Source organism: Anticarsia gemmatalis, chromosome 2, assembly GCF_050436995.1.
Source record: "Anticarsia gemmatalis isolate Benzon Research Colony breed Stoneville strain chromosome 2, ilAntGemm2 primary, whole genome shotgun sequence".
Classification (NCBI taxonomy): domain Eukaryota; kingdom Metazoa; phylum Arthropoda; class Insecta; order Lepidoptera; family Erebidae; genus Anticarsia; species Anticarsia gemmatalis.
In genome coordinates this window covers 3,154,810-3,171,920 of record NC_134746.1, presented here as the reverse complement: position 1 = coordinate 3,171,920, position 17,111 = coordinate 3,154,810, and the positions used below count along the sequence as shown (strand labels likewise).

The following is a 17,111-nucleotide window of genomic DNA, read 5'->3' as shown; positions in this document are numbered from 1 at the left end:
CAGGATTTACGAGTTTACATTCTCTTGGATCACCCGGACGCAATATAATATGAACATGTTTATACTCTCGGCGATCACCATCATTTATCATGTAATTGTAGCAGCCTACAGTAGCTAATCCAATGCCAATAAGTCCCATGAGGGAGGCACCCATGATTTCTGGTATATGCCAGCAACCTTTCTTGAATAAACCTACAATAGATTTCGAAAACTTAGGCTGGTGTCCAATTTCTTTCGGTTCTGGAGTCATTTTCTATAAATATTATGCAAAATTGCGATATGTATGGAAAACAATATTTTTATACGCCTGACAATGCTTTGACGTAAGACTTTTTTCTTTAAAATTAATATAAATCCATGGCCAGCACTACTCCTTGGCACATAAGCTGGATTTCAAAAAACCTTTTTAGGTACCGTACCTACAAAGGCAAGCAAGGGCACCAGCCACGGCTTCAAATCAGAACCAAAGACAAGAAAGTAGTCTCTGGTACTAAAGTATTGTCATTTGTCACTTCAGTCTGTAACTTCTAAGATCTGTCAGCTGTCAGGCAGAACCTGGAGTTGAATTGGGTTTTTATTATAAAATCTTTGCTATCAGTCCCAAACCTTAACAAATCTAAATGGCTGCCGCCTCGAGACGCTCGCTTGGGCAACTGCTGCAGCAGGGATGGAACGAAATCCCTGAAGTTTTGGCCACCACGGGCATGGCTATCATTGGCATTGGTTTGGCCACAGTAGGCTGCTATAACTATGCGAAAGAGAACGGAGACAACAGAAGATACAAGAGCACATACGTTATCATGAGGTCTGATGACCCCAGAGTTAAATTAATCCGCAAAGACTAAGCCTAGATCAAATTGTACACAGTTTAAGTAAAAGTGAAGTACTAGTTTCAATCATTATGTAATAAAGATCGTTGTTATCATGTTGTTGTTTGTTTTCAAAAAACGCTTAATTATCCTTGATTTTGGTGGCTCGTCCCAGTGATAACCAAGGTATGTACTTCCTGAATTATTCACAATACTTACATTTTAGCTAGAGCTGATCTTTTAGGTTAGTCTCAGTGCTACTGTGAAGCACAACTATGAAGTAGTACATTTGCACATTACTAATAAATACTGAGCATATCTATTAGATATTTTAGTAAGTTCTTTTTTTGACTTCATTTGCAAGTACAACTACAGGTAATGAATAAAACATGGAACTAAACATAAGGACTTTAATCAACATTGTAACCATTAAAAATAAAACAGAGAAGAGACTAGTTGACATGAAACTCAAATAACAATAACACATAATACCTTAATTATTATTGAAACATGATACATTTATAATCTCTCCTTTTTCCCATAGGTCTGGGCAGAGACTAAAGAACCCCTCTTGGTATGATCCTTACAAAACGTCTTGCCCCATTCACATCCATTGAAACATTGAACATCAAAATTGTCTTTAATAACAAAATACATTATCAAACAAAAAGTCCTGAGCAGATTTCTATATAATTAAGAACTTCAATAAGATAGAGAATGTTGAGCGGCTTATTATTTATTTATTATTCCTAGGCTCTGTATTTACTAAACAAGAATGAATTTGGCTACATAAAAATGGTTTTCAATAAACAGAATTTAAATTCGAAGAGTAATAGAATATTACAGTATAACACTTTACTTGTTTATATATTTGATTAAAATATGTAGTTGGTAAAAGTTCTGATTTTTTAACAGACCTATCTATGACATAAAGGTGTTTTAATTGGAATACAAGCTACAATATTTAGGAAAATTTACAATCTTAAAGGCAGGTACCAACACTTATGGATAAAGTGACAGCAAATGTATAAAAACAACTCTCATTATTCCCTCTGATAGCTAATACTTATTCACAACTGTGTGTGACACTGAATCTTTGTAACCTAGTGTTATCAAATAATTTAAATGTCAACCTGATTACAAACTATGCTCTACTTCATATTATATCACAATTTAGTATATTAAGTAATAGTGCAGAAGGTTTAAGACCAATTTGGCAACTTGGATCTCCAATTTTCCAGAACTACTTATTGACATTTAACTCTTTATACATAGACAAGTATATTCTTCAAAATATAATGCATTCCATACAACTGGAATTGAATTATAGATTCAATCATTTAAATATTCACACTTACAGTGATTTGAAAACATAGAAGTTATATCGAGTGTGTTTTGGCGGCTGCATTTAGTGATTATGACGCAAGTGACAAGAATTCCTAGCACTTCGAAATTTGCACGCGCTCTAAACATCACATACGTAAAATGTATTTCGCTGAAACGGAAGACTACTAACGAGGTTTTAGAGTGCATACGCCAATTATAAAGCACCCTCTTATTGACTTTTGGCAAAACCTACAATCCGCCAAACAGTAAATTACTGCGTTGCTGCTGTTAGCTCACTAGTATCTTATGCCAGACAGTATCATAAGCGTAGTTACACTCAAACACGTTACTGTTAAGTACTTAGGTATATTAATATCTTACTTGTATTTTTAAAATTACACATTTGTATTTATACTATTGTGATTGGCTATAGACTACATGATATCACTTTTATTATTTTGTAGTTAGATTTAGAACATAATAACAGTAAAAGTTAAGTTAATTATTGTGTGATTATGTGTTTTATAACTTAGACAAAGATCTTGTTTCATAATTACAATATTAAGTCCCCAACCTGCACTAAGCCAGCATGGTGGACTCAAGGCCAAACCCTCTCTCCTTGGTTCAGGAAGAGAGCTTTGCCCAGCAGTGGGACAGTAACAGGTTTAATAATAACAGGTTAAAAGTTAGTTTAAAATAATAAATCATTCATACAAGAGAATAAATTCGGTGGTTATCAACTGTAAGACGAATATTTATTTCCAAATTACAGATCTCTCTTTCCTTTTAGAAAAGAAAACTTAAGGCAGGTGTAGAATTTCTAATTTAAGGACTAACTTAGCTTTAGCATATTAATAAGGTTAGATTTTACACTTAAATATCACATAAAAACTGGGTGCCAGGTAGTCATCGCAGATGCGGGAGAGCTAAACGAAGATAACGGTAAGATCTGAACGCATTTGAAGTTTGGTCGGTTCTTGCCGCCGATAGCGTGATTTGGGAGTAAAGGGCGCAGGCAAAACGCCTTCGCCCAGCAGTGGGACACTCAATCAGGCCACGAAAAAAATATGTCACATAATCAGTATGGATGTTCATAGTCATATTATAGTTGGATTCATAGTAATTTTACTGAAATAGCTTTGATCCAATATTGATTACTAAAAATTATTTAAAATCTTGTATATAATTTTTCATGATTACTATCTCAAATATTACAAGGATTAATGTGATGATGCATTTTAAACTTCTCTTTTATAAGATATAAGTCATCATTTTTTTATCGTATGTGAAAATGTCCACAATATAATTTGCAACACATTTTTATTTTCCACAGTAAATAGATTTTGAAAGTATCAAGATAATTATTATATCTCTTGACAATTATAACTATCAAGACAGTTTACAGAGCACTTCAAACCCTTAAATTTACGAGATTTAAAGGCCATAACTTCAGTATATTCCCACACTCATATCACAATCACGATTCGTTGTTCACACTATCACTACAGTACTCGTATTAGTATTATGTTCATGTTTGTTTATGTTTGTTCACGTCAGCTAGTCCCTTCATCTGAACAGGAACGCCATGACGGAGCGCCGATGCTATTTCTCTTTTTTCTTTCTACTTGACGGCTTTGCGGCCTTCTCCTTGCTCGGGCCAGGCTTGTCGGTGGCGTCTTTGGTTTTCTTTTTCTGCAGAAAGTACAAGAAAATATATTTATATGGAAGTGAAGGCTAAACATATATTATCTTAATTGGCAAAAACTAAGACCGATTTTTTTAAGGTGCCTAAGCCACCAGATACCAGGTTTCTGAGGCAAAACTGTCATAATAATGTGCTCTATTTAAACTGTCATGTTTATATGAGTTTGAATGCTATTGAATAGATAAACTACCGCTAAATGCAGCTCAGAACAGGGGTTAGAGGTGATCAAATCTAACCGAGTGGCCACTTATTTATGGAATAACTGCACAGCACACGGGATTCGCTACTGATGGATTTTCCACGTGGAACAAATTCAAGTGTGATAACTGTAGTTTTGGTCCAGTAGTTCTTTATGGCTATTGCACTGCTAAAGTCTTCACGAGATTAGACTAGTAATAATATCAGTAGCTGACTTTTTTACCTTAATAAGAGCATCGTTCTCAGGATCACTATCAGCCTGTTCATCATCTTCCTGTTCGTCCTCTCCCTCCTCATCGTCGTCGGTCCTCCCGCGGCCTCGCTTCACGGCGCCTGGCGCGTACGGCAGCGCCGTCGCCTTCTTGTTGTATGTGCGGGTCATTGCTGCTTTCACCTATATATCGAGAGTATTGTATGATTACTGATTGCAGTTATAGGATACACAAAATTAATTACTTTAAGATATAAGAGCCAATGTTAGTTTAAAGACAGTTTTGAAATTATTATTGGGAACAACGAAATTAAATTGAATTTCTGTAACATACAATTTAAGATTCTTAGAGATCATGCAGCAAATTAGCTACCTAATTACGTTATTATGCACATTTATAGAGTCTTATATGTTGACAATAAATCAGTTTCATACAAGACGCGTTTCATACAAGTTAGAATGTACATCCTAACTTGTGCACACTGTGAATAAGGCTTGAATGAGAATACATACATAAAAGCGCCAAAATAAAAGAACGATGCGTATCCGTGCTTAAAGTTTGAACGCATTTGAAAACCACGGATTTTCTCAAATCATAAGTTAATCATGATCATTGTCGTACCTTAGGATCAATCAAGACAGTCGGGTTCCTCTGCCCGGGCCAGACGGACAGCTCGACCAGTGAGTCCAGGTCTTCTCTCAACAAGTGATACGACTCGAGCACGTCGAGCGACTGCGTGATGCCGTCTGTACGGTCTTTGATGAGCGGGTTGACGATGGCATCGCGAATGTGAGCCGCGTAGTCTAGGTAGATTGATGATTTTGAACCTGATGTGCTGTGGGATAGAGTTCATATTTTATTATCAATAGGTTTTTCGTGTAACGTTTTGGACTTGCATTTTCAATTGCGTGAGCTTAGACTTCAACTTGGATAAAAATTGCATTTATAGTGGCTTCAAATCCCTATATTAACTTGGCAGTAGTATCTTTTCGTTCTTCTACTTTAAAATAATAGTTTGGTTATGCAACAGGAACCTGCTTACGTATACGGGCACGTAATGAGTGCGTGCACTGTACTATTGGTGCAATGTGCTCGCGGCACGTCAAACGAATGAACAAGATTTTTTATACCGCATTTGTCTAAGTTTGTTAGTACAGCGAAGGGTTTACTATAATTTATTCTGTGCCTGCAATTTATTCTATGTTACCTGAGTCTAGTATGAGCGTGTATCTCCTGACAGAGTCGTTTCATTTTGGTAGCGCGCGAGTTCTTGCCGAGCCAGCCCGGGAACTGGATCTGACCGGACATGTAGCCGGATAACTCGTTGCCAGGGATAACTGATGAGTACATGGCCTGAAACAGATAATGTATAATGATAAATATATCCGAGATGGCCTCCGGTATACAGTGAATGGTACTCACCACATCACTACCTGTGTTCGGGAACGATAAAAATTGATTTGATTGAAATTTGAAATTACCTGTAGCGGCAGAAGACTCCAGGCCTGACTGCCACGTATCCTAGCGTCAACCATGTCACCCATGCTAAGACTGTCCGCCGCATTACTTATCCTTTGCAGCACTTCATGTCTATAAACAAACAAATAGTAGTTAAGAGAAATTACAATAACAAAAGTACAAACGTATGTTGGTCAAATAATGAATTAGACGAAACTCACTGCTGTTCTTCGAAACTAAAGTTTTTATATTGGGTTCAGGTGACCTTTTTAGTTCAAATTACATGACTTTGTGACTGTTGAGGCAATTATAGTACGAGTATACTAAGGCCCACAAGTTTCTTAAATAATGAAAAACGTACAAATGAACCATAAAAATGTTGAAACGAGCATAAAAGTTGCAAATATAGTAGACTCACTTAGGACAGCGCGGTGTGACCTGCAAGTAGTTCTCCTGTACAAAGAGCGGTGCGAGGCTGTAGTCGTAGAAGAACAGATCGCTGCGGTCGTTGATACTCATAGTCTTGTGGTCTTCCGCTGAGAACACCTTGCGAATCGCCTCCCATGGACCCTGGGGAAGTACGGAATACGTTGAAAATTTAGGCTTTCATATAAAAGTAATGCTAACCCGAATGTATGGTTAATAAGTTTGAAATAAAGATAAATATTAATTAGATGCAGGTATATAAGACAGTGCACGTATTTAGTGTACGTATAATGCATGCGTGATCGTGTTTAAATGCCGACTTATATTCTTACGTATGCGTTTTATTTAGTAAAGAATATTAAAAGCGACTTGGTTTATGTCTGTGAATAGATTTATTTTCGGGAGTACTATGACACCAAGCAAGTAAATCCAGAACTCACATTTACCCTATAAATAATTTACAACATTTAAATAAAATGTATGTAACAATCTCACCAGTTTAATATCTTTCTTGCTGACTTGGGCGTCCTTCCTCAACGACTCGGCGTCAGCTCGGCTGGGGTCGATGGCCCACATGGACAGCAGGTTGAGGGTCTGGCGCACGTCCTGGTTGGCCGACGTGATCAGCTGCGACAACACGTCCGGGGGGATCTTGATGCCTTCTTTGAAGCATATTGACATCATTGCTGACTGGAAATAATAAAAAACGTCATAGTATTTTTTTATAAGGTGTCCTAAATTGCGTTAGGACGTCTCAGTGTCTAAAAGTAAAAAAAATATATACGTGGTATCCCATAAGACTACTGTTATACAGTCTTGTGGGATATCACGTGTATTTTTTTGTTCTTCGTTATTTTAAAAATAGTAAAATCTTTTGGCTACTTTGGTTTAAATAATTTAAGGAATATAGTTATCCACTGATAAACTTAAGTAGCCAAAAGATGCGGGTAAAGCATTGAATGTAAAAGACTTGAGCGAGAAAATATGATAAATGACACGTTTATGATCATATTATCTGAACATAAAAAGATAGATAATGATGTGTACCTTTATCTGATCGACTCTTGGCCGGCTGAACCGGAGATCGTAGCAGTAGTTGACGAGAGATCTCATCTTCTGACTGTTGCGATCGTTACACATACATATTATAGGCACCGACGCGGTCTTTATCAGACCTATAAGTTCTTGGAGACCACCTGAAAGAGAAAAGCAAAGATTTTTATAAAAAAGGGTTCTTTCATAATCAAATAATAAGGTTACTTTATCAAGAAAAGACAACTCCCGCGGTAAAAATTACTCTTGTGTTGTGGCGACTTTAACAAACATACAAATAACCAATACAAAATATGTACAATCAGATTCAAAACAATTATTTTTGGATGGCGTAAATATTTATTTCGTGTGGGAATCGAACTCACAACCCGCCGCATCGGTAGTGGCGTGGCGACCATCTTAACCGGACCACGAAGGCCGTCAAGTTCCCGAAGGTAAGCCAACTAAATAAGAGTTTCCTTACCTCTGTCTTCGTTTCCAGCCATGCCGTCGACTTCATCCATGACCAGCACGTGTTTCTTAGTGATGGCTTGTTTACCTGTTTCACCTAGATAACAAAACAGTGTTACAAAATAATGCTATTTACAATATGTACAGACTAAGCCTAATCTGTTGTAGAAGAGTCATATAGATTTATAGGCGTCTTTATCGCGAAAAAGAACGTGGTAAGTAAGTACCAACTTCAGACATAAAAAAAAAAATTGCCCAAGATTAACATGTGACCACGTGACCAGCATTCATAGCAACACAGGCCCGGGATTCGAATCGAAAGTTTTTACTCATATTCTTATCTTATTGAAAGAAATGCCCTACCCACGGTTTCTGAGGTACATTTAACGGTAGTTTATCTATTCAATGGCGTTTTTTTATATGACTTTTAACGCTATTGAATAGATAAACTACGGTTAAATGTACGGGGGTTAATAATTTAATGTTACCCTTAGCATAACCGGAGAGTGAAGTGGTAGTAAGTAGTTCTCCAATCTGTTCTTTGATGAGTGTCTTGTTGCGTGTGTCCGACGCGTTGAACTCCACCATGTCGAAGCCAAGCTCCTTGCATACCAGCGATACTGTCGTCGTTTTACCTGTGCATAAAACATATAACTTATTCATCATGCTGCGTAATGTACCGTTTCAAATAAATAATATTATACGATTTAGGAAGAGTTATATTACAATATACAAATAAAAAAAGACAAAATAATATGTGGATTTTTTTATTTTATAAAAAAAACCCTGGTAGGAATTGCTAATGCATAATATGAATTTTATAAATATACAACAGATATAAGATACAATCAAATGAAACCACTTTAGCGGATAGCACAAATATTTTTTATCGAAACCACGATTTCAAATGCGCTTCTGAGGCCACCGAAACCATAACGAAACGTTCCCAGAAGATGCAAACAATATTGAAGAAAAGTAACTTTTTGGAATGGAATACTGATTGCGGTGCTTATTCTTAAGCGTCACTTACCCACTCCAGGAGGCCCCGATAAAAGTGCTGCTTTAAAGTACCCTCCATCATCGTTTTTAGCCCATGGGCTAGGCTTTGCTAACTTAGCCTTTCTGTTCACATACCATTTCGTTAACCAATTTATTAACCTGGGGACAAATAAATACGTGGTCAGTACGTCGATTATTCTTACTTCCAATACACCTATCTATTGAATGCAAGCATCTATCTATTGAATGTCTGCGCTAAGATTTTGTAAGGCTTGCAGATATACATATTGGGTTCGGCAATAGCCAGTATGTATAGATGAAAGTTTGGGAAAAAGGTTTTGATGTTCGGTAAAAATTGACGAACCGAACGTGACAAATCGAATATGTGGTAAGCCTCAGGCCCAATGTAAACCTGCGGAAGCGCGGTGATGATACTGAGAATGAAGCAAATGATGTGTGAATTAAATCAGCATGCAATAGTTCAACTATAGCGCGTGTAGCTGCCATGGCAAATGTCCTAGGGGTTAAGGTTTATTTTAAATTTATTTATTTCTTTATATCTTCGCCGCACCTCTGCTGGTTTGCGTAGGGCCCCCTACCCGACCCGTGAGCGCAACAAGCCACGAGCGCCTCAATGATAATATTAATGATAGAAGTCTATAGTATGTAATAGTAACTTACTTTTTAACATTGCTGGCATCTCCATGTTGTCCAATGATCTGTTTGATATTCTGCGGCTTGTATTTCTCCACCCACATTGAACTGTTTGCTGGCACTTCTGATTTAGATGTACCTGTAAAAAATATCAACAAATAAATATTACTTAGATTTCTTTATGGATTAAATATCTTGTTTAGTAAATGTGTTAAGTTGTACAAGTAGTTTCAGGACTTGAGTGTTCAGTTTGCTGTAATGCACTTGAAATATTGTCTTTTGTTATCAGCTATTAGTTGCATAGATATCAGCCATTACTGTTGTTATTAGTTTCACTATGTGGTGAAGTTAAATAAAATGTGTATTACTTTTGTATAGTGATGAAATTATTATAAATACATTGACATATAAACAACTTAATAATTTATAAGTAACCTTTGACTGGAGTTAAAATATGAACCAATATAAGTAAAGCTATAGTTGACAGCCAGTGAAAATTTATCCAGACAGTGTATTAAAAGTAAGTGTCTACATAATCTATTGTTCTTTCATATCAGACATGCATTAACCAAGCCAAGAGTCAAATATAACAGTTTTATCAAGTAGGATTACTCACCATTAACATGTACTTTACTAGAGCCAGATTCCTTTACATCAGGTTTCTTCTCTATTTTAACTTCTTTTACTTCTTCCTTCACCTTCCTAGGGCTCTTAGACTTATCACGATGTTTACTTTCATCCAACTTACTTCTAGAACTAGACTCTTTAGCCTTAGACTCCAATTTGATTTTTTCCGGACTCTTCTTAGACTTACTTTCAAGGTCTTTTCTCTCTTTCTCTGTTTTATCTTTTGCACTATGTTTATCTTTACCTTTGCTACTTTTGTGTGGACTTTTTTCTTTTTTTATTTCTTTTTTGATCTCCGGTTTAGTCTTTTTGTTGGAATCAGTGATCATCTTAAGAAATTCATCCTCGTTTATAATTTTGATGCCAAGTTCTTCTGCTTTTGCCATTTTTGCCGGGCCTGCGTCTTCGCCGGCTAGGACGTGGGTTACCTTGAATTTAAATATTGTTGATTTGAAATAGGAAATATAATGTTGCTTCGTAAACAGACGAATCTAACAGGTTTTTTGCGATTTGATGATATCATATTGGAAATGGGTATTTTGTGATTAAAGCATTTAATGAATTGTTACTAATCTTTGTTGTGGCTTACCTTTTTTGTGACACCACTCTTAACACATCCTCCATACTTGCTGATGGCAGCTGCTATCTCATCTTTTTCAAAGGAGTCAAGTACACCAGTCAGCACAAAGGCACAATCTTTGAGACAATCTGGGGCACCCTAAGAAATATGTAATTAATTATTAAAGATCTGTATTGTTTTACACTTTTGTGAATACTTTAAACATACAATATAAGACACATTGTGGCATTATGGTTATTGTGTAGTTTAACATTATTTTTCAAAATCATAAAACTGCACCCATGTATCTGTGATTTACGTGGACACTTCGGCACAGTGTCAGTGATCACCTTTCATACCTGTCTGACACCAATCACAGACTCTGCAGGGTAATGTTATGATCAAGAGTCCAAAACTCAAAAGAATAGCCCTTTAGCAAATAAATGAAATGACAAATTTTGCCTGTAATATCACTTACTTCTGGTATTTCCTTAGCCCCCAGGTGCTTGGGTCCAGATCTATTCAAATAGCTTTTGTATAGAGCAGCTGAAGCTATCTTCCTTTCATGTCTCTCTTCATCTGTTAAAACTGGAATACAAAGATAATAATTATTTAGCTCTCACTTAGATTAAATATTTAAAGCAACCAAGATACAAATATAATTTTCAGAAATGGTAGCAGTTTCCTCCACAGGAAAAATGTCTAGGCAGCAAATTGTAGAGAGTTAAATTCGTAAGGAAGGAATATGACTAACAAACCTCACTGAACAATACCTATGCAAGGGAGTGAGAATTACTAAAAGTAACTAACTATTTGTTAGTAAGTAAGTGCCAGTACCCTATGCAGTATGTACAACATGTTATTTTTATATTGCATGCCGAACAACAGCCAAATGTGTGACACTTTTAAGCACATTATGATCTCCATAACCACATTATATGGAAAAATTAATTTGAATAACTGTTTCTTACCAGAATCATTGAGACTCTTATTAAATTTCTTTTTCTTATTAGAATCTCTGACATCTACATCCATATCTTCAGAAACAGATGAATTATGTTCACTCTCCTGTTTCTTCACAATTTTGTCTCTGCTCTCTTCACCATCATCATTTAATTTCTTCTTTTTCTTGCCATGATTCTCACTTGCATCATTGTCTATGAATTCAGCAAACTTCCTTTTACTATTATCTGTTTTGGACTTTTTGTCTGAATCTGTTGATAAAGACTGATTTAGTTTTTTATCACTTTTTGATGATTTTTGTTCATCAGGTTTTTTAGTATCTTTACTTGATTCTGTATATTTATATTTTTTGTCTTTTGGCTCATCATTGTGTGTAGATTTACTTGATTTAGTTGTTTCTTTTGTTTTTTCTTTAGAAGGTGAAGGTTTTTCTATTTTAATAGGAGATTTATCAGTACTTGATTGCTTTTCAATTTTAGGTTCAACTATTTGAGATTCTATTTCTGCATTGTCTATCTCTAGAAGGCTTTTATCAAACTCATCATCTGAATGTATGCCAGTTTCGGTTTTTTTCTTCTTCTTCTTAACTAGTGGTTCTGTTCTCTTGATAGGTTCTGAACCGAAGATATCAACTACTTTTATAGTTTGAAGGGCTGGCTTAGATGTCTTTTTATTAGATTTATCAGCCTTGTCAGCTTCTTTGTTCTTCTTAGTAGAGAATATTTCTTCATCTGAATCATCATTCAGTATGCGCCTCTTCCTTGTGTCTTTTTTCTGTAAAAATTATTACAATATATGCAAATTTCAGTGGTAAACAGCAATAAAGAATATTGCTTTTTATATGGATTATATTATTTAAAGGTAAAATAAAGATAACTAATTATATAGGTAATAAACTAACTTACCTTGTTTTTAATCTGTACATCAGGTGACTCCGGGATAACATCCTCATCATCCTGGACTTTAGCAGGCTGTATTTTCCTCTTTGGTTGAAAGAATGATCTTATATCCTAAACAACAAAAACATTGATATCATTTACAAGCATATTCCTATCAATTCAAAAAAATACAAACTCTTTGTTAGAAAGAATATAATATAGAATAATTCTGTACTCTTTTCACTGATAGAATTTTATTAGTATACTTTTGCAACAATAATTTTGCGTGTATTAGTCGTATTATTCGAGAAATAAATACAAACACATTGTGGATATTTTATGAACAATTTGGACGCAGTTATTGGAACAAAGATAAAACATTTGTTACTCACTTTAGACATGTTGCGGCAAGATTAAGGGATTTCTCACACTACATTTATTATCATGATCGTCAGAAACTGGCTGCTGGTTGATTTTTGGTATGAATAAAAGGTTTGGAAAATAAATAACGACCACTTCGCCGCGAAAAATAGCCTTTTTTGACAATCGCTATTTTTGACAGATTTTAGATTTTATCCTGACTTGTCAGTGTCACATTCGGTCTCTAGTGTTGCCAGGAAAAGGACTTTTCGTGACATAATTATTAAGAATCTTTATATTAAGCCCAACGCACACGACGCTTGTTTTGCTGCTAGATAGCTTGCTAGAATTTGCCGCTGGGTTCGAAGTTGGCTGTGGTGCTGGGTGCGCTGATGGCTCCCTTGGTAGGTTGGCTTCACACGATGCTTGTCGCTAGGCGTGCATCGAAGTGATATTAAATTGATTTCTCAAATTGTGAAACTTGGTTGAGCACTCTTTTGCCGTCACGGTTGGCTTTAACCCCAAAACTGCGTTCCTCACTCTATCAAGAGCCTCAGTTCGAAGACGCTTGTTGTGGTAATTCGGAGTATTTGTTGCATACAAACACGGTTCTTCTTTGTATGCGTCAATTAAAGCATTAATTTGCTCCGGAGACCACCTTTGCGACATATTTTTTCAACAACAGAGCACGAAAAAAAGAGAACACGCAAGCAAGCCGTCACAAAAATAGCACACGTTCTATCATCGACAGCCAGCACGCAACCACGCTGCAGAGCCAGCAGTGACGTCACTTTCTCGCAGCGCTGCCAGCAGAGTAGCCAGCAGAGGGCCCCGCAAGCAATCCAGCAGCAAAACAAGCGTCGTGTGCAGCGGGCTTTATGCAGGTTCGGTAACCTCTTCCTACCCACAAGTTTCCTAATATGTAATGAGAATCTTCTTAGTTCTTAACTATACAAACACCTTGCAGATCCTTATCTTAGACCCAAAGCGAAAATAATCCCATCAGCATCAAGAGCACTTTATTTGCGCTATGAGATGCTTTTCGCTTGCATATTATAATAGTTTGGAGGTCAATTGATCATTGATTATTGCCTTCGAAGATAAACGACCTCTACCTCTGTACATATCAAAGAAGATCTTGAAAAACTAGTGACAGAAGATGTCTGCTGTCATAAAGTGCTTGAACATGAACATTTTACCAGATTTTGAGTTCAATGTTAATTTTTATGGTGTTTCTAATATTTTGTAAAGTAACCTACGTTACAAATAAAAATGCTGGCAGTGCAATATTCAGTAGTGCTCAACTCCACGTAAAGTGTTGGTCTAAAGATGATATTGCTAAATTGCAAGCGCGCAGAGCATTCGAAGAAATAATACCCTCTGTACCAAATCCGGAAAAAATAAACAATCGTTATATAAAGAACACTCACAAATACTTAAAAAATGCTATTAAATTAGCAAAAAGCGAGATTGATCCCCGTACTGCACAAATTCTAACAGAAGCTTTGTATGACACGATAGGAGGACATTTAAAAAGTGAAATTCTGCCAAACGTAAAATTTTCTTATTATGCTGGTTACATACCTTATAAAAATGCAAGACAACTCCATGACTTATATGAACAAATCAAAATAAGTTTGAATACTCAAGGGTTGGGGTGGAAACGACCCGCGCGGGTACCTCAGTGGTCTAACTTAACTGTTTCTAAAATATTAATAGGCTCTGGGAAATTTTTAGACCCTTGTCACTGCTTAGTCACCAAACGCGATGGGAACAAGTGTATTCATATACCTCCTCCTAGAATGGACGATAAACACGAACCTTCGGCGATATATTTGCCGCTAAAAAATGAGGAATTAGTTAGTTTAACTTCACCCAAATCAGAAAATATACTTTTGAAATATTACACAACAGTCTCCAGATGTATATTGCGTAGTTCCCCAACAAATTGTCGCCACGCAGACTTTGTTAATTTCAACAACGAGTTGTGGCATTGGATGAAACGTGATGTAGCGCCACACTTAGCTGATGAAAAGTTATATACAGCTTATGGTGGAGTTTTACGAATAGCAGCCGCAGTCCAAACATATGGGAAAGGTTTATCAAGACGTAACCTATTTGAATTCCAGGACGCTACGGTAGGCAGATGGAACCCATGGCTCCAACTCACTCACTCCTTTATTCACGTGAACACGGATTGGACGCCAACATTGTATGTTTCATTAGTCGTCATGGCCGCTATAGCCATTTGCCTTTTACAAGTTTGTTATACTTATGTCTTCGGAGAAGCTAATTCCTGCCACTGTAAAGGCAAGCCGAAGGGCAGCAAATCTCAAGAAGTGGCATATTCCAAGGTAGACAGTACCTTCCCAGCCGTTTTTCCGGATCATAGTTCTATCATATTCAGCGCCAGAAAGCGAACAAAACGGTCTACCATGTCTAAAACGTCTTCTGTAACTACAGTAAAATCGAAAAAAATGAGTGATGTGAATGTTGATAAAGATAATATTGAGCTCGATGACTCGAGTAGCAATGAATATGATGACGAGGTGTCAACGTCATCGAAAATAGATACTGAACGGGCACAAAAGCCTGAGGTCGAGGCAAGCAGGCCGAAAAGTCCACCAAAAATAGAGACTTCAATGGCACAGTTGACGATTGAAAAGCCTCGATCCCAGCAGTCCGGGAAGAAAATAACGAAACCGATGTATTCAACGAGTACGTTGACGCGGTCGGACGCTACGTGCTGTCGCGAGGCGCTCAGTGACTCGGCGTGGTCGGCCACGTCATCGAGCTCATCAGACAAGTCTGCTAGTTCATCTAGTTCCAAATCTCACAGTCAAAGGTCGAGGAGTTCCCGAGACTTAGCGTGGGCGCGTCACGTCATATCTAAGCATAATCGTAGGGGAGTAGACAAGTCGTCTGGAACTGAAATAGACGGATCGTTCGCCACACCACCCACCCGCCGGTAGTGACTGTTCGTACATCGTTTATGTTGATACAATGTTTAATTTGTAGGATCTTTAGTTAGATAATGTTATTATATAAGACATCTTGGGTATTTAAGAGGTATTTGAGGTTTCTAAGAATATATTGTTACACATTATTTTTGTTTTATTGGCTACAAATTTTTATAACACAACAATATTATTCGAAAATTTACTATGATATTATTCGAAAAATATTTATAATCTAGAAAATGAATACCTAAAGTTGTAAAAAATAAAAGCCAGCTGTATAATATAAAATATTATATTTTACAGAACATTATTCATAATGATTTACATACCGTACGCACCAACACTTAACAATACAACTATTGAGTAATAAATTTAACCAAATAAATATTATTATATATCACATTTAACGCAATTTGTACCTTGGTCGAAAGTATTGGAAATATACTAAACTTTACAATATTGGCGAACATTCATTGGATCAATATCATGATGCAAATAATATAGGTCTATGTAAATAAGGCCATTCGTCAGTCTAGTGGTATAAATCAAACAGTACATTTTAAGGTACCTTCAGTCCCTGTTGCTTCCTCCAGAAGTAAAGAAAAAAAAATTGACTCCCTGGTATGAAATGAGGAAAGAAAATGAAATGTTTTACATAGAGACGAAAGCTGAGGGAATGACCCAAGATAACTGTATTGTACATTTGCGTATACATATACGCAATGTGCATATAAGTCAATACGCCCAGTTCACTTTCTCACAAAGCGATAAAAGAAGCAAATTGAATGATCAAAGCAATCACATCCATTCAAAAAATTTTGAAGTTGGACGGAATTTAGAATAATAGTAGTAGTTTAGATAATATTAAAAGAAATAGAAAACAGAAGTACCATCAAAATATTACAGCACCGTAAGGAGAAGAATTTTTTAAAAAAGATATTGAAGGAAAGTTTTATGTAGGTAGTAAAGAAAGGTAGTAAGTTCTTCTTTTGTACAAGACTGATCCAAACATTTTGCTCGCAAATTACGTCACACATAATCTATGGAATAGTTGCGCTTACACAGCTAAAATAACATTGAATCACAGCTATTACTGAATCTCAAATAATACAACAAAATAAATTATAAAACATATAGAAAAATAATTTTGATTGAAAATATTATAAAAGCTACCAAAAATGTATTAATACTATTGTGATAGAAATAGATATTAAAATTAATTAAGCGCGGTTTTAAAGAAGTAAGTATATGTTTTTATAAAGAGTAAAGTCAATTTGGGTAACTTTGAATCACTTGGATAACATTGACAATGGGAAAATGAACTAGGGTAAAACCCCCGGTAGTCGGCCCCCAACCAGTAGTCAGCCTTTACAGGCTTTATATCCATATAATTAGTGTCGAAAATAGTAAATACCAATAAAATAATCATTAATCGAATCTGTATATTCTTATTGACTAATATGCACAATTACGA

The 17,111-nt window shown here is 36.1% G+C and overlaps 2 protein-coding genes across 2 annotated transcripts; one reads left to right on the top strand and one right to left on the bottom strand.

Annotated features, from left to right (window-relative positions):
* Positions 1-1,205: 1,205 nt before the first annotated feature.
* Gnf1 (germ line transcription factor 1) lies at positions 1,206-12,881 on the bottom strand. Its single transcript, XM_076124670.1, has 18 exons — positions 12,710-12,881; positions 12,345-12,449; positions 11,448-12,213; positions 10,955-11,064; positions 10,507-10,635; positions 9,907-10,345; positions 9,318-9,429; positions 8,668-8,795; positions 8,126-8,272; positions 7,651-7,734; positions 7,182-7,330; positions 6,630-6,824; positions 6,127-6,278; positions 5,732-5,840; positions 5,458-5,603; positions 4,872-5,085; positions 4,262-4,432; positions 1,206-3,827 (listed from the first exon to the last, which is right to left on the bottom strand). Exons 1-18 carry the CDS (start codon positions 12,716-12,718, stop codon positions 3,738-3,740), a joined length of 3,255 nt encoding a protein of 1,084 aa, XP_075980785.1. The 5' UTR covers positions 12,719-12,881; the 3' UTR covers positions 1,206-3,737.
* Positions 12,882-12,995: 114 nt separating this feature from the next.
* LOC142978019 (uncharacterized) lies at positions 12,996-15,729 on the top strand. The gene has a single exon (XM_076122242.1). It carries the CDS (start codon positions 13,892-13,894, stop codon positions 15,647-15,649), a length of 1,758 nt encoding a protein of 585 aa, XP_075978357.1. The 5' UTR covers positions 12,996-13,891; the 3' UTR covers positions 15,650-15,729.
* The last annotated feature ends 1,382 nt before the right edge of the window (positions 15,730-17,111 follow it).